At 32.1% G+C, this 24,416-nt stretch overlaps 1 protein-coding gene across 9 annotated transcripts in view; it reads right to left on the minus strand.

Moving 5' to 3' along the window:
* Positions 1 to 45: 45 nt before the first annotated feature.
* Positions 46 to 24,416, minus strand: part of LOC116339839 (protein PFC0760c) — a 29,376-nt gene continuing 5,005 nt past the window's right edge. For 2 of the 9 annotated variants that reach the window (XM_031765939.1, XM_031765910.1), the window contains exons 2-16: positions 14,952 to 15,430; positions 14,729 to 14,857; positions 14,510 to 14,596; positions 9,799 to 10,004; positions 8,503 to 8,694; positions 8,074 to 8,407; positions 7,489 to 8,005; positions 7,370 to 7,413; positions 6,601 to 7,056; positions 6,232 to 6,478; positions 5,971 to 6,154; positions 1,092 to 2,351; positions 944 to 961; positions 669 to 847; positions 46 to 492 (exon numbers count right to left, since the gene is read on the minus strand). In XM_031765939.1, coding sequence (XP_031621799.1) covers positions 381 to 492; positions 669 to 847; positions 944 to 961; positions 1,092 to 2,351; positions 5,971 to 6,154; positions 6,232 to 6,478; positions 6,601 to 7,056; positions 7,370 to 7,413; positions 7,489 to 8,005; positions 8,074 to 8,407; positions 8,503 to 8,694; positions 9,799 to 10,004; positions 14,510 to 14,596; positions 14,729 to 14,857; positions 14,952 to 15,430 — 4,444 coding nt within the window. In that variant the 3' untranslated portion in view covers positions 46 to 380. Of the gene's footprint in view, positions 493 to 668; positions 848 to 943; positions 962 to 1,091; positions 2,352 to 5,970; positions 6,155 to 6,231; positions 6,479 to 6,600; positions 7,057 to 7,369; positions 7,414 to 7,488; positions 8,006 to 8,073; positions 8,408 to 8,502; positions 8,695 to 9,798; positions 10,005 to 10,680; positions 11,087 to 12,540; positions 12,560 to 14,509; positions 14,597 to 14,728; positions 14,858 to 14,951; positions 15,431 to 23,381; positions 23,641 to 24,416 lie in introns of those variants that run through there. The other 7 variants (XM_031765925.1, XM_031765946.1, XM_031765932.1 and 4 more) reach the window with 7 other exon arrangements.

Here is a 24,416-nt window from a genome sequence, read left to right on the forward strand (position 1 = left end):
CCAGAAAATGCTCAAGTGCTCATTGATAAATAATAACAAATGAAGTTCCAAATTGAAAGATTCAACATTAAGATACACATGAATGTTGCAAAACTTTTATTTTCCATAAAAATATTGTAAATTTACTTGACGATTGTAAATCAGTTTTTTCTATCTCTTTAATATGCTAATAATATGTTATTTTGTATGTATTTATGTATTCTGTATGTACGCGTGTATGTATATGTGTATGTTTGTATGCATGTTTGAAAACTAGTGCTGTCTATTCTGATACCAGCTTCATTGTCGTTTTTATTATCATTGATCAAATTTGTAAAATCGAACAATTGTTATAAATGGAATATGGGAACCATTTTACATTGTTTTACAAATGATTTCATCTATTTGTTACGCAAATTTTCGAAAAATGCGACGTTATTTTTCAAAATGCCAGGCACCAGCACGGGGCTGCTGGGCCGTTCCGGAGATGAACGGCCTTCATCTGTTGCATTCCTAAAGAATAATAAATAAAAGAATAAAATACAACATGTCAAAAGGGACATATATATGAATATACATGTGTTTATAGAGTGATCTCTGAATTGCCCAAATAATTCATTCGTTTAAGTATTAATTAAAGTCACTTTTGTAATAAACGATTTTATGTTTTCAATAATGATTATAATTACTTTAATTCTTCGCGAAATTTCGTTGATAAGCTGCGAGCCGTAATGCTGTAGCCAGGCGCCATTGGATGGTATGAATGGTTAAAGTTCGGAGGTGCATTCGATGATGAATCATTTCCATTTTGATCTTTGACATTAACGTCATTGTTGTTGGACCCATTGTACGAGCTACGCCAAGCCATCTGTAACACAATGTGATTTAAACAATTTAAAATTTATTTTGACACAACATTTTACTTCCAATATTTAACGATTTATATTTGATTCAATAAATTTACCTGATTAGTTAGTTTTCGCTTTCAATAAAATCGCAAAGATTTAAGTGAAAATAAACCAATAGTTCAATTATATTTGTAACATATGTGAAATTGCTTTTCAAAACTTAAGCACTTTAAGAAACATACATACAAATGATAAGCAACTTACCTTTGGGCGATGCAATTTCTCTGGTACGGTGTTTGTTTTTGTTGAAAATGTTCGGGCGAGCTCTTTGACAGATGGTAACGCACCTATAACATCTTCTTCAATGACCGATTTTTCTTTATGTTCATTCACTTGAACTATAACCTCGTGATTTCGTTCATAATTTGTCACTTGACTTTGAATTTGATTGTTCGATATGGGCACGGGCGATTCAATTGTCGTTTGACTATGCGACGTCAGCAAATCCATCGTTTCACATTCGGTTGTGACGCAGTTATTTTCAATATTTTCATTATCATCTTGCACATTTGTTGTATTTGTTGATTCACAATTGGCACTTGCATTGACTAACACATTTTGTGCATTTTCACAATCAGACACGGTTGATTCATCTGATTGTTGTTTAATATCTGATTCTTGGCACTGTATTTCTTCATCGAATTCTTTACTCACTTTACTGAATTCACGCTCTTTATCCAATAGTTGTTCGGTTGCATTTATTAAATTCTTATCAAAATCGTGAGTCACATTTGTTGACTCAACTTCATCAATTTCGCCATTTTTTCGCTTCAATTCGTCGATAATTTTTGGATCCAAGCTTGTGCCAAAGGCATCATTCATCAACTGAACGTCGGACATTTTAAGTTTTCGTGGATTTCGATTCAAGTGTGTTGATTTAAGTTTGGTTGGTGATCTCGGTGGTTTGCGTGTTTCGTTTACGTTTTCCAATAAACGACTGTTCAATTGTTTAATGGTTGTTTGAAGCGGTGAATCGCTTCGTTCTTTGGTGTATGTTTCACTGCAGCAATTTCCAAAATTATCAAATGAATTAATTGTTTCGCCGCCGATTGGATTGCGTGATCGTTTGATTATATCGTGACGCAAAATTTTCGTTTCGCGCTTATTTAAATCGTATACACGAACGGCAGCCGTACATTCAGATTCTTCGCTCACCGTTGTTGACAAACTGTCGTCACAATGTGGCAGTGATAATTGCTGTACGTGGCTATCGTCAGTTGTTTCCGAATCTAAACTTAATTTTGCGTACTCTTCAGCTGTAACCGTGTTGCTTTGTAATAAAAAATAGTCACGATCTTCGGTACATAAATGATCTAGTTTTGTTGCCTTGTTGAGAATCGGATCACTTTCGTCCACTTGTATTGGTTGCACTTTACGCAATGTTTCTGTCTGATTTTCCAAGTGGTTAGAGTAAGTCTGTTGAGTTTGTGTTGTCGATACCACTTCTATATCGCCAATATGCAACTGAAATGGGTCCCATATTCAACATTAAAAGAAAGAGAAAAGAGAAAGAAGGGATGTATAGATTATTGACATATATGATAAGAGGTTCAACAAAAACAAAAACAAAAAAAAATATAAAACAATGTATAATGAATAGCTGGCTACACGACGACAATACATCGATCCTCACGACAAACACACACAGACGAAGAATAACGAATGAACATACCAACAATACATTGATAATATTTCCAACTGAATTATTAGAAGTGTCTCAATTACTTTCTTTCTTTTCAATTTTGTATTTTTCGTTTTTGCCCACTTTTCAGGGTATTTTTTTTTGTGTATCACACTCCACGATTACAGAAATGCGATTTATGCGTATTTATTCAGCAACAAAACCAACGCCCCAAATTAACGTGTTCTTGTTTTTTTTTCTCCTTCGTTTCATTTATATGTCTTTTCTTTTCAATTTTAACGAGTCTATTGTTTGGCTTTGTTTTTTTTTATTATTATTATTATTATTTCTCTTTTCTTTTTTACTTTAATTTTCGTTCGAAAAAGAAAGAAATTAAATTGTGAGCAGATTCGATCTGAATCATGTGAGTGTACCGATATTGACATATGTTCCACACATATTCACGATAATATTAAGATTGCTATTTTTATCAACAAAAAAGAAGAAAAAAAAAAAAAGAAACAGTCAATTTACTAAAGACGGTTGTCCGCGACAATTTGCATTTTTTCCATATGTTCTTGAATGGAAATTAAAAAAGCTCGAACCAATTACAATTGCGACAAACTGTTTTAGCAAACGATCATTATTGTTCTTATCGGGCTGCCGTTAATGAGCGGCTGAAACGTTTTAGCATTTTATTGAGCTATATAGTTTCTTCAGTAAATAATTGATTTATATGACCTTCACAAACAGCAAAAATATTTGAGCATTCGAACACTAATATCGACATGTGACATGTATTGGCCGATAACGACATGTTGTGCTAATGTTTTTATTTTACCAGGAAAAAACAATATTTATCTAAAAAAAATATACATGTGCCTTGTTTCTGTATTGTTTTCGTGCGTTTCGCAATGTGGTCAAATAGTATCAATGTCCAATATTAGAATGACACTTTAACATACTTATTTCGTGCTTATCAATAGAAGAATGATATGAAATCGATAGATAGTCATAGTACATAATACCAATATGAATATTTTTAGTTGTTGATATGATTATGCTACTTCATTTGTCAAAATTTTAATCTTAATTTATATAATGCGAATTTCTAGGTAAATATTTGAAAGTATTTTGTTTTTGTGCTGTTCGAAAGAGAAACAAAAAATGAAGCAAAATCCATTGAAAAATTATAATGGGAATATTCATTGTCATCCAATTCCATGCAAATATTTGTTAATGCATAAGACTTTATATATGTGAATTGTCTCGCCATTTGAATTACAACGCTCCTTTTTTTTGGCTAATGACTGCCAATTCACGTCAAATATATTTCACGAATTCAAACTTTATTTTTGGCCGGATCCATTTTTTGTATTGTCTAACAATGGAATATTGATCAAATGTTAATTCCGAATTAAATTTGAATTTAACAAAAGAAAAGTTATGGTCAATCATTATGCAACATAAATTGGATTTTGATCGAAAAAATATATTTTTTTTTTTCTAAAAATGAATTTAGCTTATCAATCTATGTTGTTTGATGCGGATACGAGTAAATTATGTCAATTTACTTTTGAAATTATCGGTTCAAAGAGGACATGAGCTACCGAGGATGAACGTGATATTCACATCAATTTTAGTTTTTAACCGATAATTTATGCTGTTACTTACACAAAATAAAAATAACAATATTTATGGTGAACTGTCAAATCATTACTAATACAACTTTATGTGGTTATAATTTTAAACACAGAAGAACACATACATTCAAAATACGTATACAGTAATGACGATGGTGGTGATTATCTAGTTCACAACCCGTCTATTGGACTTGATGTTGCTATTTGTGTTTTGTGTGAATGAATGAATATTGTTGTTGTTGTTAGTAAGAGTTCTTTTTCATTTTCTCATGATCTCTTGATGAATATATTAAAATTTCATTGAATGGATAATATATTTTGATAGAAAAAAGGCCAACGAAATTGAGAAAAGATAAATGCACAACTTACCACAAAATACAAGCAAGTAATTTTTTTTTTTTTTGAAATAAATAAGTCAGAAAAATGTATGCAAGATATTGAAACGAAAGAAGTTTCTTACTAAAAACAACCAATTCACTTTACTATTCGCATTTTTCAATAAACGATAATATAATAATTTCACTTTAATAATATAACTTCATTGTATAATATACATATTGATTACAATTTCGATTTTTGCTAAACTTAACTGGTAATATGTGTGTAGGTGTGTGTGTGCGTATGTGTATGGCTACTCTAATCAATCAAACAAAAATGGGCTATCTTATTAAATTTGTTGTTGTTGGTATTATTTAATAATGTTGTAATAATGTACATAGCAATCAAGTGGTTTACGAAGCTTTAATGTCATCTTTTGGAAGCTACTGGTTTTTTTTTTATGTTACTTACTGAGGAGGAATTGAATGTTGGATCCACTGTGATTTATAACTGAATTTCAAACCATATACAAACAAAACCAATTTTCAATACAAAAATGGCACAGTCGCATAACAGAAAATCAACAACGAATTCACTGCGACGATTTTGACTTTTATACTGAATTAAAAAAGTGTGTACACGATAAATACAAATCTATATATCTTGAATTTTTCTCTCATCTAACTCGAATACTCAATTAATTTGTTCTCTTTTTGCCGCTTCATGAATTCCAAGCTTAAATACAGCTTTCTTCACGTCATTCAATGGCAATAATATTACTATCAAGTGCACAGCAATAATGTAACGCGTAAATCAACAACAAAAAAAACACCGAAGAAAAAGAAGAAGAAACAACAAAAACTAAAAACATCCAGCCAATACAGTTGTTCAAATGAAACTAACCTCAGTGCGAAACGTGGAAGAAAGAAAGAATTAGATACGAACGTTAACTAAACAAACGGCCACGCAAACGAGTCAGAGATATGCCATTCGTGTTGAATAACAACCATAAGTTTGTTTTTTTCCCGAGTTGTTGAGTGAATGGCATCGAAATGTTCTAAATCTACGTTTATGATTCCGCTGTGTTTTGTTCGGTGTATAACGGATTAATGACAAAATTTTGAGTTCCTCTTCGGCTACTAAAACTATTTCGATGAATATCACTGTGTAAAGTATCACGTTCCAAATGTGCAATCGTTTGACCACCATGTGGTTGGTGATTCGGATGGGGTTTAATGCGGGCTTTTCCATATTGTCGACCCAATGTGCTTACCAATGAATCAACGCAATCATTGCGATTTAAATGTTTTCGTATACCATATGTTCGAACGGAGCATAATGAATGTGAACGTTTCAGTTGTGGGTCGTTTTGGAGCGATTCAAGCGATTGCATTGCTGATGTGTTTCTCATTCGTAAAGTCATCGGTGTGGGCACATGAGCAAAACGATATCTACATTGCCATTCGCTACGACTACTATAAAAGCTATCTAAATCACTCACACTATCATCGTTCGTATCATTGTCCAGGGTGTTGTAGCCATTATTGTCATCATCATAGTCGTCAGCATTATTGTCGTCGTCATCGTCGTCAATGGTACGGTGGCGATTAAGATCACCACTAGTTTTCAGAGCCCGTGAACCAGAAGCGCTTTTCGCATCATTTATGTAATAATCTCGGCGGTATCTAACAAAATTACAAACCAAAAACAACACTTTAATTTACAAACGATTTAAATTGATGGCTTTTTTTGGTATACAAACCTCTCTGAATCCATCCTATTTGAATTCAATACAACTTTGATTGGTGCATTGGCCTTGGTTTGATTTGTGGTATTTAACTGGGTACTTTTGATATTTGTTTCACACTTTCCAGTTAATCGTTCGATATCCAGGAATTTTGTATTCGACGATTGACTCAATCGGCGTTGTAGCGCTTCCGCCGAATATGGATTATTCGGAAGCTCAACAGCATTTTGCCACTTCATATGCTCTCTTTCGGCAATCGATCCTAAAATTGAATGATTGATATTTTTTTAGTTTACAACGAATACATTTACACCGAAAATCTTTGCAAAAAACATTTGTTATGATTTATAATGTTTTTACGATTGGCATGCATTTTTGTAATACCTGGTAAATCTCGATAGTCTTGATTGTCTGATTGGTTAGTGGTAATTGTATTGTTAGTTTGATCATCGAATTCGTTAGTTTTGTTATTTATTTTATCGATTTCAACTAATTGATTAGTGCTAGAGCTAAACTCAGAAGTACTGTTTTGTGCTGGACACTCATCATTTGACCAACTACTTCCGATTTGAGCAAACGGAAGAAACTCTGGCACATTGTTATTCGATGTGATTACATCCAGTTTTGTCGTTTCTAATGAGTCTTGTTCAACGATATCAAATGGTTCACCTTTAATATCGTCATCAATATCTTGAACAGAATCTCTGTCGGTCGTATTCACTTCCAACGAATCATTAAATTCTTCATTTACATTTAACGATGACAACATTTTCAACGAAATTCGATCGTCATTTTTTGTAATTGTGTCAGCAGCCACAGTGCTTGAGCTACCGCATTCATCTGAAAATGTTTAGTTTGTGCAATAAACAAATCAATGCTACATACATAAAAAAACAACAACAACAAACTATTCTTTGTGCAGTTTATAATTTTAAATTAAAATAAATCAATAGCGAAATAATTGAAAGCATAGATGTGCATGCCAAAGGCTTTTGGGGTGAAATGGGCAAAAATGAAGAGTGGTCCTCGCTCAGAGGCTCGTAAAATTGCTTATTTGAATTTTTGGAGAGGGATTAATTGGAATTCTCGGAAGTTGGGTTCATAATGATGGAAAATACTCTAAGAAAAACGAATAAAATTGAATCGAACTTACCAGTGAAGCGATTTATATCCTCTTCGTGGTATGGATCATATTCTCTGTTATCATAAAAAAAACGTAATAAAATGTCATGAATACGAAGCATGAATTGATTACGTGATGAGCTCCTTTACCTTTGGTTTTTCTCATTTTCATTCAACGTATGTGTGTCATCTGATTCGTACGCCTCAAGTGAATCGAATTTAATGAGCAGATCAGAGTTTTGGTCTTGCACACTTCGAATACTGTTATCCATGGTTGTGAATCGTTTATTAGTTAACGATGATGCAATTGCGGTGGTTCGATCTTCAATGAGAATGAGGTTATTTTTTGCTTCTGAAATGGCTGGACTTTGACCGGTCAAAGACTGTTCAGAAACTAAACTATCGGGTTCAAGTAGATCAATGAGAGCCGCTTTGCTTTGTTCAAACGAATTCATTTCATTTTTTCCACCAATCAGTGTTTTACTTTCAACTAAAACATGTGGTAAATCATATGCATTTAATCGGCTGCGCTTCAAATCATTGTCACTGTGTTCAGCGTGCAATGACTCAATGTCAGAACCATTTTCGGAAAGATCGCTAATTTCGTCTGCGTTTCGATTGCCAATTAATGTTCGACAATCTTGTGTTGGTGAGGGTACAAGCATACCTAAATAAAACCAAAAAAAATGTAGCAACATATGAAATGTGAAAAAAAAAAACAAATCAAATGCATACCAACTGGGGATGATGCTGATACTATGCTACTTGTCGATCCGTTCATACAGTTGCCGGATCCAACCTTACGGAACAGCCAATTATCAGAAATGTCGTTGAAATTTGTTTCGAATCCAGTGCTATTTGCATAAATCGATTGAAATTCCTGTTCGATTTCCTCGGAGTCGTCGTCTTCGATATCGTTTTCGTTAAATTCAAAGTTTGGCAACGAAATCCTATGATTCTGAATATAATCGCTTAATTCACTATGAGCGCTTGCCGACGCCGAAGCTGATGATTGATAATTTTCTTTGCCCAATTTCTCACGGAATATTTCATCAATTATATCAGCCGTCTATTGCAAATAAAAAAAAAACAACAGAAAAAACGTTTAGTTTAGATTGATTGAATCATTCAATTAGAGTGGCATTAGCGAAATTGCTTGTTCACCTTCATTGACGGTGAACGAAAACGTTCATTAAATGCACTGTATTCACTTTTCAATTCGGTTGAACTGCAACGTGAATTTAAAATGAAATTAGGATTCGTTTGATCGATATGGCAACTGCTATCCAAATCTGAGCCTCCTGAATGTATACCCGAACTATTTTCGTACTTTTTATCGTTGTACGTTTCCACAATCTAAAATTTTAAACAACACCAGTTAGAAAAATGCGATTAAAAACTTAATGTTTAAATGTACAAATAAATCAAATCACTAAAATCGTTTGTATTCCTTTTATGCATAACAATTGGTGACTGAATTTGAAGTGTCTTCGGCGCAAACATATTGACTTTAAGGTAAAGGTAAACGCCAAAAAAGAAGCCGTACACATGGTTTCGTTAGTGGATGTACACTGTACAGTACATAAACAGCGTTAGAATTGCTAAATGCGAATCGATAGGTTACATGAAATTTACATAGGTTTCCATACTGTATTTTCTTATGAATATTGATATTTTTTGAAGGTGGTCATCGATGAACGCTTTCAAGTGTTGAAGAAAGTTTATGCGTCCGCATGATTCATGCGCAAATGTACATTCGTTTGGATATCGATGTATGATATAATTTTTGCGGATAACATTGGAAAAATATATTTTAATAACGATTGAAACCCATGAAGATGAGATATAAAAGAAAAAAATGTGAGAGAATTCGTTGTAGCCTCTGCATTTTAAAACATCGATTAGATTAGCTTGCTGATTTGAAAATGACTAAGATAACAAATAATCGTGAAAGATTTTTTTTTTCAGAATATTCAGCTATTCGAATTACTTAGATTAAAATTGTTCTCAAAATGCGTGAGTGTACAGTGATTCACGCAGTTGTGAATAATTGTAATTTAATCTTTAGTAAACAAAAACAAAAATGCGATAACAAATGCAAAGACTACAATGATATGATAAGATAAATGTAAGTTAACGGTAACTGCTTACTGTTTGTGCAAAATGAAATTCACCAATTGAATTCTTATTGCCGATTTTAATCGTATACCACAAAAAAAACACAAAAGTAAATCAATTAAGAAGAGTAAACGATAGAAATCCAAACCACTTCTGTTTGCTGGAACGTTAGTTATAACAACAAAAAAAGTTTATCATCATATTTCCAATTTGTTCACCAGTTAATTTGTTTTCACAATTGGAAGATCATTTTGGGTACTTTTCGTTTTTTTTTACGTGTGATTTATCTGTTTTACTATTCTAAATGCACAATTCTCCAATTTCAAAAAGAATGCTTGTTACCTTATTTATGACTGCCGTAGCAAGTAAGTCTTCATAGATTTTCGGCTCGAATGATGATTTGACTTGATTGGCATCAACACTAGAGAATCCTTTTTGATTATAAAACTCCGGTAATTTGATCACTTCTTGAACAATGGTGTGTACAATTTTTCGTAAATTTTCGTACGACACACCGGGATTTTTGTCGTGTTCTAATATCGGTAAATCTGAAAGAATGGATAAATTCACGTTTAATTTACAGAAAATATTTCGTTGCAACTGATTCAACTACAAAATCTTGAAATATGATTGTTTTTTTACATCGCTATACAAAACAAACGATAATACAGTGATCAACTGATTTGCATGCAAATTAACGTTGTAACTATTTTACATCTAATTTATGTACGGTGTATGATTATTCCATGTTATCTTCTACTTGCACAAAAAAAAAACGCAAACTAAAAAAAATGTTCTGAAAAAATGTAAGATGCAACTAGTTTCAATTTATTGCATGTAACATTTTCTCCCTCCGTTTGTCTGTAATAGCATTGAAATCATGTTGGAACTGCCCAGCACAGTTAAAACAAAAATTACTTTTTAATTTGAAAGCAATGGACCACATTTGCTTTGATAATTCATGTGCCTGAAAAAATAAATATCATCTAACCCAAATTGCATTAAACAATGACGCACACATCTTCGTAATGTCATTTAATTTGGACGTGTATTTGTTATCTTTGTGAGCCGGTTGCATTTTTCGTGTTTTTTTTTTTTTTGGTTTGAATCATACGTCTGAATATCGTAAAATATTTCTGGCGTTTTTACCAACATTTTATTACACATTTTATTTAAAAATAGCTTTATTTTTGTTCGATTCAAATTTTATCTCTATGCCTTTACCTAAAATGATCTCGATCCAGTGAAAAATTCCGTACAGAGCAAATGCCAAAATAATATAAATGAATATGATTAATTGCCAAGTGAATTCCATTTTGGTATGTAATGCGGCAAATAAATTAAATGTTCACTTGGTACCCGTGCTAACGAATTTAACTTAATTGTAATTTAAATTGAAAAAAATAAAATTGCGTTTCACTTTTATTTTAACTCTACGAATTGAAAATTTTCTTTTTGTTATCATACACAGTCCGGCACGTTATTGAATTCTAAAGCACATTTAAAAAAAACATGTTTTATCGATAAACGACTACCGTTTCGATTTTATTTTTGTTTCACGGATTTTTTTTATTAATTTTATGATCGACATTGAATCGCACACGAGTATAAAGTGCACAAATTATCTTGAATTGTGATTGATATAAAATGCAATGGTGGTGCGATAAAAAGCATCTAAATAACGTTGACGTGCAAAAAAAAAAAAAACAAATAGTTTTAAAACATGAACTATGAATTCTATAAACAAGATCGAATTGCGATGGCACAATGTGTTCTTCTTTGATTTCACGTATATTGTCATTAAAAGTCCTTTAAACCAATATCACCCGAATAATGTGGTAAACAATAAAACTTATTAACTTTTTTTATGTCATACGAATTTAGTACAGACTTCAGATGAGTTCGAGCTTCAGTTTGATTGTAATCATTTCGTTCAGCTTGTATCTTGATAAAGTCGTTCGAGTGTTTTTCTTGGTCATCGAATGTCTTTGGGTTTTAAATTACAACAAAAAGTCGCTAATTCACATTGAGTAGTCTTTATCTTCACTTAAATTCTGATATTACAAACTAAACGAGCAAATATTGAAGTCTTCCGATCCGATGATGTCAACATTGATTAAAAAAAACAATTCTGGCAATCCTATAGAATACAACGTTGTGACAATCCCATTTCAAAAATTCTTCGTTGAAAACATCTATACTGAATTCAATGTTCAGAATGAGTCTATTCTATTCAGAGTATGAATATTTTATTTTCTAATACATGCTGTCCGTTCTGAGAAAATAGCATGGGAAATGTAGAAAAGCACAAAACATAGAATTGGTCTTGCTCTATTAATTAACTTGCTGTAATTTTTTTTATCACTGAAGAATATTCAATCACAGTTGACGTTTACGCTATTTCAAATTGCTTGAACGACTGCTTTGTTACCAATCGATAGTCGCAATAAACTGACATATAAAATGTGGTCAAAACCGAATTTTAAACGAGTTTTTTTTTGTGTCACCAAAATCAATAGGATGCATAATTTCATTGATTTAAAATGATAATGAAATGTCGATTGAAAGTGCAACGATTTGTTTTTTTCCGCTGCTTTTGATATCACAGCAAGATATTTAATATACAAATGTTGAAATCGATTGTGCTGATATTGGCGGTGGATAATTCAAGACTCTCGCCGAAAATGATATACGAACAGTTCAACAAGTCGCATTGATAATCAATTTTTGATTGGTTTGTAGAAAAATATCGACGTATTTGCCATTTTCAATTGCGTGACATCATTTTATGCACTGTGTAAAGACTGTCAAGTGTCAACAACATGCAATCGTTGTTTGGCCTGCATTTTCTGTGAATATTTCAAAATTTAAGCTTTTCCACACATTTATTGATTGCCACAAATAAAATTTAACGAAAATGATTTTGCCGGGGCCAGTTTCTTGAATGAATGTATAAATTGTAAATAAAAGTTGATATCGCTACCAAAACAAAAAATTTCTAGTATTTTTATGGTTTCTTAATTGCAATAATTAGTACCACTTTGATGACTACATGAAAATTATTATTTGTCACAAAATACAGACACATTTCAAGAGGCTATCCACACAAAATCACCGAAACGGTCGCGTTTTCGCGGCACTAAATCTGTGTGGACATGTATTTCATGTGCTTACGAGTTACACGATTCGATAGAGCCGACTGATAAAATGTGTTCAGACTGAGAATATGTTCCAGTCTGGAAGGTGAATATATCAACACAACAAAACAAAACACCAGGTAGAAACGAGAGTGAGAGAGAGAGAGCGAGCGAGCAAAAAAAGATACCATGTAGTAAGAATATGTGACGCAAACTGCGTGAGCACATTGATATCGCGACAGCGCGACAACACCATACAAGCAACCATATTATTGTTTTGTTTTTGCTTGTGGATGGTTTCGTTTCGTGCGAGTCTAAGTGATTCGTATATTCAATCACCTGATAGTGAACAGTCGTATATGCTAACGTTTTCTTTTGTTTTAAATTTGATTAGATAGAAAACGGTAAAGTATATCAGACACTAAATTGCAAATAGTGTAATTGAGTCGCAAAGAAATGAAAACCAGACTAAAATGAAGCCCTTTCGATATGGCTCGTTCTTTGAAAATAACATATTTTACGCTTCTGATTGATTGCATTGCGGCCACCAGGCAAAACGGTTTTTTTTAAAACAAAAGACATACGTAGCTGTACGATTGCTCCATACAATCAAAAAACAGATAAAACATGTAAATTTATGGCTTTGGCTAATTTTTTTTTTTTAATTTGAATACTTGCTCAATGAACAAAGACGTTGAACACTCAGGTCATGTATGACAAATTCAAATCATTAAACGCAAAAAATTAATGCCATATTACGCGGATTTTTATGACAAAGCGTTTTCCTTCTTCTTTCGATTGTTTAATCTACGTGGTTGTGGTTTTGGTAAATGTTTTCGCATTTTTAAAAAAAAAAGTGCCAAACTTGCACTTGAACCTTATCAACATCATACAATGACAACACATATTTTCATATACACTTACATTTTAATAGTTTTCAAACAAAAAACAAATGTTTTACGTCTACACAAATGACAGATAAACAAGTTAAATCAACTCTAATGAGAAGGAAATGATGAACATGTATTCTCAAGCATATTGTATACCTCCGATTCTACCTTAGCAATGATTGCAACAAATTAATCAGACATTTTATAAGTGAAATCATTGAAATGCTTTGACATCGTCAGATGGCAATGAAATCAGTAATTTTCATAATTTTATATGAACTATCCAAGTACTCGGGTTCCATTCTAACTGCAACTTTATTGAAAATTGTTACAAAAAACACATCTCGACAACCTTGTTGCATTAGAAAAAAACATATGCAGTAGCAATGGAGAAAATATAATGAATAATGACAGCATATTGGATAAAGTGTTTTTCATTGCATCGAAAGCGTTTTCTGTTTCTTTTTTCAATGTGTTAGCAAATCAAGTATGGTATGTGCATGCATTAAATCTAATAGTGAAACGCACGCACGCAAAATATCAAAAAAAAAAAAATGCAAACGAGAACATCACAGATTATAAAAATGATCAGTTAACGAAAATCGCAATTTCGGTCATTGCGTATGAGTTTTGAAATGGATTCGCATATTTCCACCACAAATTGAATTAGAATCAGAATTTATCAACTTAAACGCAGAGCATGCGAATGATTTTGAAATAAATTCAATTATTTGATGCAGCATATGAGTTATTTTAGAACATTCCGTTTCACTATTCTCTTTACCAATTTAGCTTTTTGTTTATCCAAACGCAAACATATTTCTGAAAATGATATCGAATGTGCTGCAGCCTATTTGAAGATTTCTTTAAAGAAAAATTTTGGAATAGTTCAATTGAATCCTGAATCTACGCTTCGACAAAATCGCTTTTATGGAAAACAAATAAAAAAAGTGAAAATATTGAAATCGTCCATCACCATTAATAACAACAAAAGCAATAGTAAAATGATGATGTTAATTGACTCACCGGATGACAATGCTTGATGTAATGAAACTTCCAACTTATAAATGGTTGTGCTTAATTCGCAATGGAACAATAAAAAAAATTTCAAATCTGAAAACGTACGTACATTTTATGAAAAACGCCGTAAATTAGTCTATTCGTATTGCAACCAAAGCAGACAAAATATGCTTAAAATGAAACATTTCGTTATGCAAATGTGATGAAAATGTGTACTGTACTTACATTCCAAATTCTTATAAATTTGTCCAACGCACACATTGTCCAGTGTGCCACCCAGCATAGATGCAAGCAGATCTTCAATGAATTCCCGTACGCGAACTCGTTGTTGAAGTGGAATTGGTGATGTTTCGTCTATTTGATTTCATTAAAAGTTTGTGAATGAATCTTGGAATTCCATTTGCGTATTTTGTAATTTCATAATTTCATTTTATCGACTGAATATTACCGTTTAACTTCAACATAACATCATCTTCCAGTGTTGCATCGATTTCATTTATTGGCGGTATATTTTTAACATGAGCATCAATTGATTTTGCATCAAATCGTTGGTTCAGTTGGTCAAAAATCCAGTCATATGCTTGTACATACACAACCGAATCGAAATGATGGCAATTGCTGCATTCCCAGCAATTTTGCTCTTGCAACCAAATTGAACATTGTGGACTTTTACATGTTTGCAACAAGCAATGGCGACACGACACAATGTTTTCAATTATCGATTCGGCACGATCGGAAACAGCAATGTTGATTGGATTCTGACAAACGGAGCAACAATCAAATGGATCTGCTTGTTGAATTGAATTTCTCTGACACACGCTTCTCACTTCTGGTTGTGTTATATTGGAGTTTAAATCTATGTTGAGATTATCTGCCGACGATGACAACTTTTTTGATGTGATCTTTTTTTTGTCGGTGATTTTCTTGCTGGGGAGAGAAAAAAAATATGAAAAACAGGAAAACAACGTTTATTCATAAGGAAATCATTAAATACATTTATTCGTAGAAATGCATACGTAATGAGTTTCAACACATTGCAAATTTTTTGCTGTGACGATGCTTTTAATATTAAATTTCAAATTATTGTCGTCACCAAATCGTGTCTATATGGCTATGATAATAACGGAAACGAATGAGGCATTCCAAACAGTATTGCCGTGACATTTTGTGACCGTTTGCGGTAAATCGGCGGTTTAATTTGCTTCATGGTCAATACAACAATTATGAGCTAATGCTGACGCTAATGGCGATAACGAACCAATACATTTTCGATATCAATTCATATTAAAAATGAACCACCTGTGCTTAGCCCTGATTTAAATTTTTAAAATCAAATTTTCCCTTCATTTTTTCGCTACTTCTTTTTCATTTTTTTTACGTTCAATGCGAACGATTTTTCGACTCATTTTTATCATTGTGAATAATTGATTTTTGGTAAATATATTTATCAAAATCGATAATATTTCTTTTTATATTTGGCCGAACAAAAAAAAAATCCAACCCATTTGTGACAAAAAAAAATCTTCGCGAATATTTATGTGTTAAATGTAGAACGTTCAAAAGGAAGAGCAATGAATGAAAAAAATGTACATAAAATTCATGTCGCTCCAGAAAGAATGTATATTACATGACACGTATATTTCTATGTACCTCAGCGGCAACGCCGCTGGCTACTCATGTACAACGCATAAACAATAGTTTATTGTGAATTAAAACGATGAATGTCAATGTTAAAACTCATTCAAAATTAAGTAATTAACAATTTTAAAATCTCGGATGTTATGACTTGCCGTTTCATTAGCTAATTAACTTCTTTTTTTAATTCTTAGTCATCGCTTTGATAACATCAATATTATGTGCTGAGAATTTAATTTATACCGGAAAATTGCTTTTATGACAGGTCAATCAAAGTGGGCATCGATACCAAATACTTGCGACGGCGAAGTTGAAAAGAACCTATTTAATACACAAAGAAAAAGCGCGTCTGCAAATGTTGTGCTTTTTTTAAAACAATGATTCAGGTGTTGTAAGAAAACGACATCTTTATTCTGATCAATAAATAATTGGTTGTGATGATTGCAAAAAATTGTTAATTAACTCGCAATAGCAATTGGGCCGCATAAAATTTGTCTCACAAGCATCAACAATCATCTGAATTTATGCCAACCAAAATGAATTAATGACTTTATGATGAATGAATGTAAGTAATTGACGAATTTGATGTCTCTGAGTCTATTGGATGAATCAATTTGAGTCTCTCATATCATAACAAATGAAATCACCGACTGCTAATTCGGATATCATGATTTTATTGTATAAAATGTATTCAAGCCATAAAATTTACATCACATTAAATACTACATTGGAGATCCGGCTGTCATTCAATGTTGAACAAAATACGACGTATTCTAATACAAATTCGATCCAGGGGGTCAACAAATCGCTAAAATTTTTGAGAAATTTGCGTAACTCAAAATTAAAAATTAAATGATCGACAACGTTCATTTCGCTGTAAGAGTGTCCCCTACTATTTGACGTTAAATCTTTTTTATGCATAAATAAATTGATGGAATTTCATTGTACGTTTATTTATTATTTTGTTGTGGCATCAAATAGGCTTGTGTTGAATAGCTGACTCACGCAACAAACCTTTCGTATGCGTCGCAATGCACGTAGGCTACTCTCCGATTCGCAACTTGCATTCGGGTTTTCCTACCAATTACTAAGGAAAACGAAATCACATATCTTCATCGTGTGCACATGAAATCATTTAACACAATACAAAAACTGTGTTGCTACATTGCAAATTGTTTTCGTTTACATTTAATTAATGCATGTGAATGAGAAAAAAAGAGAAAAGAGGCGTAGGAAGCCCATTATTATTGGTTACATAGTGATGATCGATAAGTCTTGATAGAGTTACTGAAGTTTATGTCATATAAGCACGTTTGATGTGGACAATTGTGTATAAAATACAAAAAGACTGCACCGTATTTTTCAGGAAGAAAATCTGCGGCTGAATCGCCGAGCACAGATTTGATCGTTGTCTACAGCCATGTGAAACAGTGCATTAATATTTATTTTTTAAATAAAATGACCATAGTATGCGTTATTTGAAACTTTTCTGCGTGCGGTTCATAGACATTCCACAAAATGTACAATAAAAACGAATCAATCGAAGAAAAAAATGTTTAGTGCGATGAAATTTATGCCAAAAATTTCAAATAATTAATGAATTAAAGTCGCTGATTATTCACGAATCAATTTCGAGCTCTAAAGATTTATGCTTACTGCTTTTTTTTCATTCATTCAGTTGCTAAACGAGATTGTATGCACATATGACAATAAATTGACCGCCGATATTTCTCAAGTGTTTGTTTCGGGTTTTTTCCCTCTTCTTCTTTTACTTCTTTTTTTTTCTTCGTTTTTTTACACTTTCTGTACATTCTGTTGAGTCGACGGTTTTTAAGCTTTTTCTGTCTCTTTCGTTTGAAACATGTCGATTGTTATGTTATGTGTATTCTTATTTATTTGATATTCGCTCACATGTGTGGACACAGACACGAGACTACATGGACGCATATAGACGATAATTTAGATTTAGTCACATCACTGATATGATTGTAAATGGTTGTGGAAGTGAGAGAGTTTGAGAGCGCGTATGAGCGATTTTTTTTTGTCATTCCTGATTGTTTAACATTTGCTATTGCCATTGGCGTGTTTCGCACCATCGTGTGTGTTGAGTCAGTTGATTCATTAATTTCTTTCAAATCTCATTCACATTTTATAAGTGGTCTTAATCGGTTCGGCATTTCATATGTTATCGTATGGGTTTTCAATTTCAAAAAAAAAAAAAGTTACACATATATACAAAAATGAATCTGAAATTTCTCTACGACTTTATATGTAATTTATTTGAAGAAAAAAAATCAATTGAAATAATTTTAAATGAAGTACAATGATAAAAACAGTGACTTTTTTTTTCAAACACATAGACATTTTTGAAACATATGATTAATGATCAACGATTTAGTGGTGCACGGACTAAAGTAGTAGTAAATCATATAAAAATGTGTTCAACAAGTGTTTGTGAAATGGCCCAAAGTGTAATCCACAATTGAATTGCGTGAAAAATATGTGCACGCGTATGCAATAACAAATGATGACCCCTTTTTTGCAAACTGTTTAAATTCGAACAAAAAAAAAAAAGCACTCTAAGCATAAATACTCGATTATCAGTGTGAGTTTGACATTAGTGGCATATCATTAAAAAATGGCACAATTTCTGTTACAAACGTTACGTTTTATTGGTCCGGTGCAGTCTTTAGTGAGTGTGGTTGAGCCAAAAATAAGTGATATGGCCTCAAATCGACATAATAACAACATATTCCATCATCATCAGCAAAATAGCAATTTTATACTAACATATTCACAATACACGAATTTGGCGATTTGCATTTTTCTATTCTTCATTCTGGCAATTGAAGTGATTTTTGTGAAAATTGTCACCGCCATCAATTTGGTCGAATCAACAACGTCAAACATCGAACACGATATGGATTTATTGAATAACAATTCAATCGTTGGAAATAATTTTAACTATATGAACAATAATTTGAATAACGGAATCAGCAATGTTACATATCCAATGCATCAACGTCAATAGCACCGAGAATGAAGACGCCGTAAAAATTGTTGCATTGAAATGGCAACATTTTGATCGCTAAATGTGTGAATTGGCGGCGATTGTCTAGCGGCTAAATTATGGAGCAAGTTTTTTTTCACTCTCTCTTTCCATATCAGTCCATTTTTTGTAAATAACTATAGTTAAATGAATAAGCTAATACATTAATATGCAAATTTGTTGCCATATCTCATTATAATTGTCTGACACCATTCTATTCAGTATTTTAGATTTGATTATAATCTTACAGTTGATGCAATCTATTAAGGAGAGTCTGTCTTTTGTTTTGCCAATTTTATGCACAAAATATGACTCCAAAAGATTTACCCAATAGATTGCAAGGGATTTCAATTGAATTTTTTTTTTGTGAAAATATTCTTCAAATACAGAAACTGAATATTAACCGGCAGAATCATTCAATGACTATTAGATCGCTTTCAACACGTATAATTCAGAATAAACTATTGAAGATTTTATTGATACGCATTTAAGTACAAATATTATATTAATATACATACAGATTCTTTTTTTTTTTCGATAAATTTTCAAGCAAAATTAAATAGAGGAATGCTCATGCATGCTATTGAAACAACTTTAATGAGGTTATAATACATATGCCTGCTGGTCGCAACTCAAATATTGATTTGTAAAGCACTCATAAAGCACTCATTAGTTGTAGTTCTTATTCTTTTAGTCATCATTTGTTTTCATTTAAATTATTTTAATGTAGAAGATGTTAAGAAATAATGTCTCGTCACTACCTTTTTTTACAATGGCATTCCAAATGAATAAATAAATAAAATGTACCAAATTATCGACACGAAAACCTATTTTTCTTTTAATTACTTTCGATTAAATTGGGAATTAGGTCTGTACTATTTAACTTTAGTGTAATAGACGGAAAGATACATCAATTTTCAATGAGAAATGATCAAAAAAAATTCCTGCCATCTAAGTATATTGTTGCTCTTCTGCTAAAAATTTTTGCGTCTTTTCCATAATTTTAAAAGATATGAGCACATTCTTTACGCTGGATGTTATGGTAAGTTTCATTACTTTTGCGTCTATTACGCACATTGTTTAGATAATCTTTGACTTGACGAGGAAAACAATTCATGAGAAACGAGAAATATTAATTGTAATGATGATATGGAAATGTCGTAGTTGCGTCGAACTCTTTTCAAGAGTGCGAAACAAAACAACTTGAAAATCATGAGACACTCCTATTTCGAATCTTCTACATAGATATTTCATCATCTTGTTATTTCTTAGATCTTGGATCCACATCTTAAATATTTGGTCTAAAAAACGGAAATGTATCTTAGTTTCCAGCTTTATTTGCGGAATTGAGTGTCGTATACGTAAAAATTCAAACACTTTTGACATCAAATCGATAAAATATCGAGAGAGAGAAAAAATCTGCCACTCGATCACTGCAATCAATTTATTTGTTTTTCTCATGGTTGATTACCTTATTAACACCTCAATTTTATATTTACACGCTAAATGGGCCAATGACAATGACTTTTTGTTTGCTTACCAAAGCATATTTGATTTTATATGTTGTGACTTCGATATCATTAGTCAAAATTCAGTTTTTTTTTCATTCAACATTAAATCAGCTTGAGAATTTACCGTCATTGAATAAAGGACCATTCGTTTACCCATGCTGCAATTACAAATTAACAATTAGATAAGAGTGACGTTTCAAGACTCAAGACGCAATTCACTTTTTTTTGTTTGAAAACCACGTGCATTAAAAAACCATTTAAGTCTCGCCTTGAGCTTCGGTTTCGTTGTCATTTAATTATGTATCACTCTTTTGAGATGTCAAATGTCCGATTACAAATAATAAATACAAGAGAAATTTACCCCTATCAGCTCAATTGATATTTTTGTTTTTGTTTTTTGAAGCAATTCAGCTAAGCTCATGTCAATGTTTTTTTTTGTCTATTTTGTTGCAGACAAGCATGGTGTTGTTTTGTTTAAATGGCAGCAAATTTTAAGCATTGATTCAAAAGTCAATGAAAAGTTTCAAGGATGATTTTTTTTCACAATTTTGGATATTTTATTGAAAAATTGACAAATTCGGTATGTAAATATCATTTGCATAATCTATTTATGGTGTTTTTTCAAAAAGGTGTCGAATTATAAAATATATGCAGAAAGTGAATTTTTCAATTTCTTATTTTTTTTTGTGTGTGTATCATGTGTCCATATTGCATACAAGAGTAAGAAAAAGACTGAGCACGTACAGAAATCGTTGATAAAATCCCATTGGAAAATATTTAACGATTTGTTCCCAAGCGAATAAAATGTCTAATAATTTCATTGACATTGCTGAATGTATGAATAAAAAAACGCACACCTGCGAATACAGCATCGATTTGATATACATTTTACATACAATGCCTCTCCGATCACTACCGAAATGGTGAACATGTTAATTGATTTAAACTTGATGAATGAACCAAAAGAGAAATCGACCGAATTCAAACGTGAGAATGGTCAACCAGCCTAAAACACCATCCGTTATAATAAATACACAGTTACACATGCAAAAAAACGTGAACAAAAGCTATCAAAATTCTGGTTCCGATTTATCGCATACATAATTAATTGATTGGATTTGATCATATATAGGTATGTCTCGTAAGCGACTTTTCTTTCTTTTCTCTCTCTGCAAAGTATACACAATTAACAAAACGTATATATAACTTGTATTTCAGGTTTGATGTCATCGATTTGGCAATCAACATTCAAAAAAAAATCTACAAAGAATTTTTCTTTCTTCGCGTTGTTATTAACTTGAGTTTTGGTGGTGATATGGTAAATGGTTGCGTAATTTTACTCTTCACTCTTGAATATAAATTGAAATGGTAGCGGAAAGTGAAAGTAATATGACGTTTATTGAACCTGTCTTAAGTTATGGCTGTTGAAAGGTATTAATGATGTGCAATTTTTTTTTAACTTCAAATGATTGAAATGTTCCAAAAATTTATTTTTTTCGCATCAGCAATAATACTTTCGGTCACTTGACAATATCCATAAATAGACGAAAAACGTAAGTATGACATAATCTTCGTTAACTATTCAGAATAGCTACAACTACATATTTTAATTCAAATAATTTTTTTTTTTTTTGCTAATTCTTTCTCAATTATATCGAGACTTTTGTGGTGTTTTAATTGACAACGAAGATGAACTTTGGTCATTACTTCAAACTCTGCGAAAATTTCCAACACATAATAGGCAACAAATGTCGCAACCAACTTTGCATATAAATTGGCATGATTCTAATATGAATTTCCTTTTTTAGTCGAAATGTTTCGTATTTCGTATTTGCTCAAAATATTTATTTGGTGTGTGTGTTTTTTAAAAAAAATATCTGACATAGACAAAGAATGGTGAAAAACATTAAATTCTTGCCGCAGCCAAGCGTGAAATGTGTAGGGTCTTTCGTTCAGCACCTGTTTGGTCACAATATGCATTACATTCTACACATGAACTATATTAGCGGCGTCATCGTTTTACTTCAAATATAAGTTTCCAAAATGTGAACACAATGATGGCCATAAACAAAATTCAAAAGCAACAACGGTAACAAACCGAAAACAAAACAAAGCACATACACACATACGTTGTTGATGTTGCGAGGATTGAGGTGCTACCTCAGAAATTCGTAAATTCATTTGAATATTAAACGATCGTGTTGAATGTTATTCGTTGCGCTTCTTGATTTTGTTTTTATTATATTTTGGTATCTGTCCATGGAGGCGAGAGTGGCATGGAAGTGCTGAAAAACACTCAATTTATACGCGCAAATACTGCATTATTTGTTGTGAATGAATTTATCGTATGAAATTTGATAGACACAAGTAACGAATTCTTTCGAAGCACCTATTTTCTATTAGCAAGATAAATATTTTGCTTGTTTATGCAATTGATTTGAAATATATATGCATATATATTCTCAATTGCTCTGGTTTTTTTGCATGTTTTCTCTACACATCGAATGACACACATTTTGTTTGATTTCACCTTTGATAGCTTACTACTTGAAAATAAGGCATATTCCACAAAAAAACAGTTACAAATCAATATCACTTCATGGAATCACTAAAAATTAGCGTCAATCAAACTGATTAAAACTCTCGAGGTATGAATAAAAAAAAACAAATCTTATTTACTCACAATTTTAGATGGACAACAAAGCAAAATGAATGCTGTCGACCCTTAAACTGTAGCAACATGAAACTTATCCAACTTCTTACAAATCGATTGTATTATCGTAGTTGCAACGGAAACTTCCTTCATCAATTACTTGATTTATAACAGATATATTTTGCAATTTGAACATTGATCAGTCAGTTATTATCAATGATGTTGATAAAAATGATATTTTTTTCTCGTCGTAATATAATGTGCACTTTTGAATCATATGATACACTTTGCTATTTTCACGATACACTATGAAATAAAATGATTCGATAGTATGTTGAGTGATAATAACATCATTTCAAATCTAAATCTCAATTGCATAACCTTCACAGATGAAAAAAAAAAAAAAAGAATTGTATAACACAAGTTGATTATTGACGGATAGAACGTTTGGAATTTTTAGTGAGAATCCAACAAAATTCATAAAAATGAAAAATGTAACACTTTTCTGAGCGGCAACTAGCAAACAAGCGTTAGCACATTGAAAATTTTAATAAAAGACTAATCATAGTTGGCTGAAAACAATGGTAAAACTAGAAGTCACTGTACGCCGTTGAGAGAGAAAAAAAAATGAACTTCGTTGATTATTGGTGCACGTTGAGCAAAATACATGAAGCATTCATAACATATACATGGGTTGGTATTGCCCTTTTTTTGTTTTAGTTTGTGTTCTAGCCTATACATTCATGTATTATTTTTACATTCCTCTGCGTTCAGAATTTAAACAAAATGAAATTCATGTGTATATTGGCCGGAATAGACAAAATTACGATTGTCGCACGGAAATCCATAAAAATAACAACATCAACACCGTGCACACAGGCACAACATACGAATTCGTTGCTGTATTGGTGGTGGTGGTGGTGTGGCGTCGCCGCTTGCTATTCAAACACACATGGTACATGGTGTATGTTCATCATTTTTTCGTTCTTATGCATCATTCACACATCATGCACAGAATCTACCTGAAGAGAGAGAGAGAGAGAGAGAGAGAGAGAGAGAGAGAGA

Source organism: Contarinia nasturtii, unplaced genomic scaffold (assembly GCF_009176525.2).
Source record: "Contarinia nasturtii isolate CC-2019 unplaced genomic scaffold, AAFC_CNas_1.1 Cnas_scaffold_129, whole genome shotgun sequence".
Lineage (NCBI taxonomy): Eukaryota > Metazoa > Arthropoda > Insecta > Diptera > Cecidomyiidae > Contarinia > Contarinia nasturtii.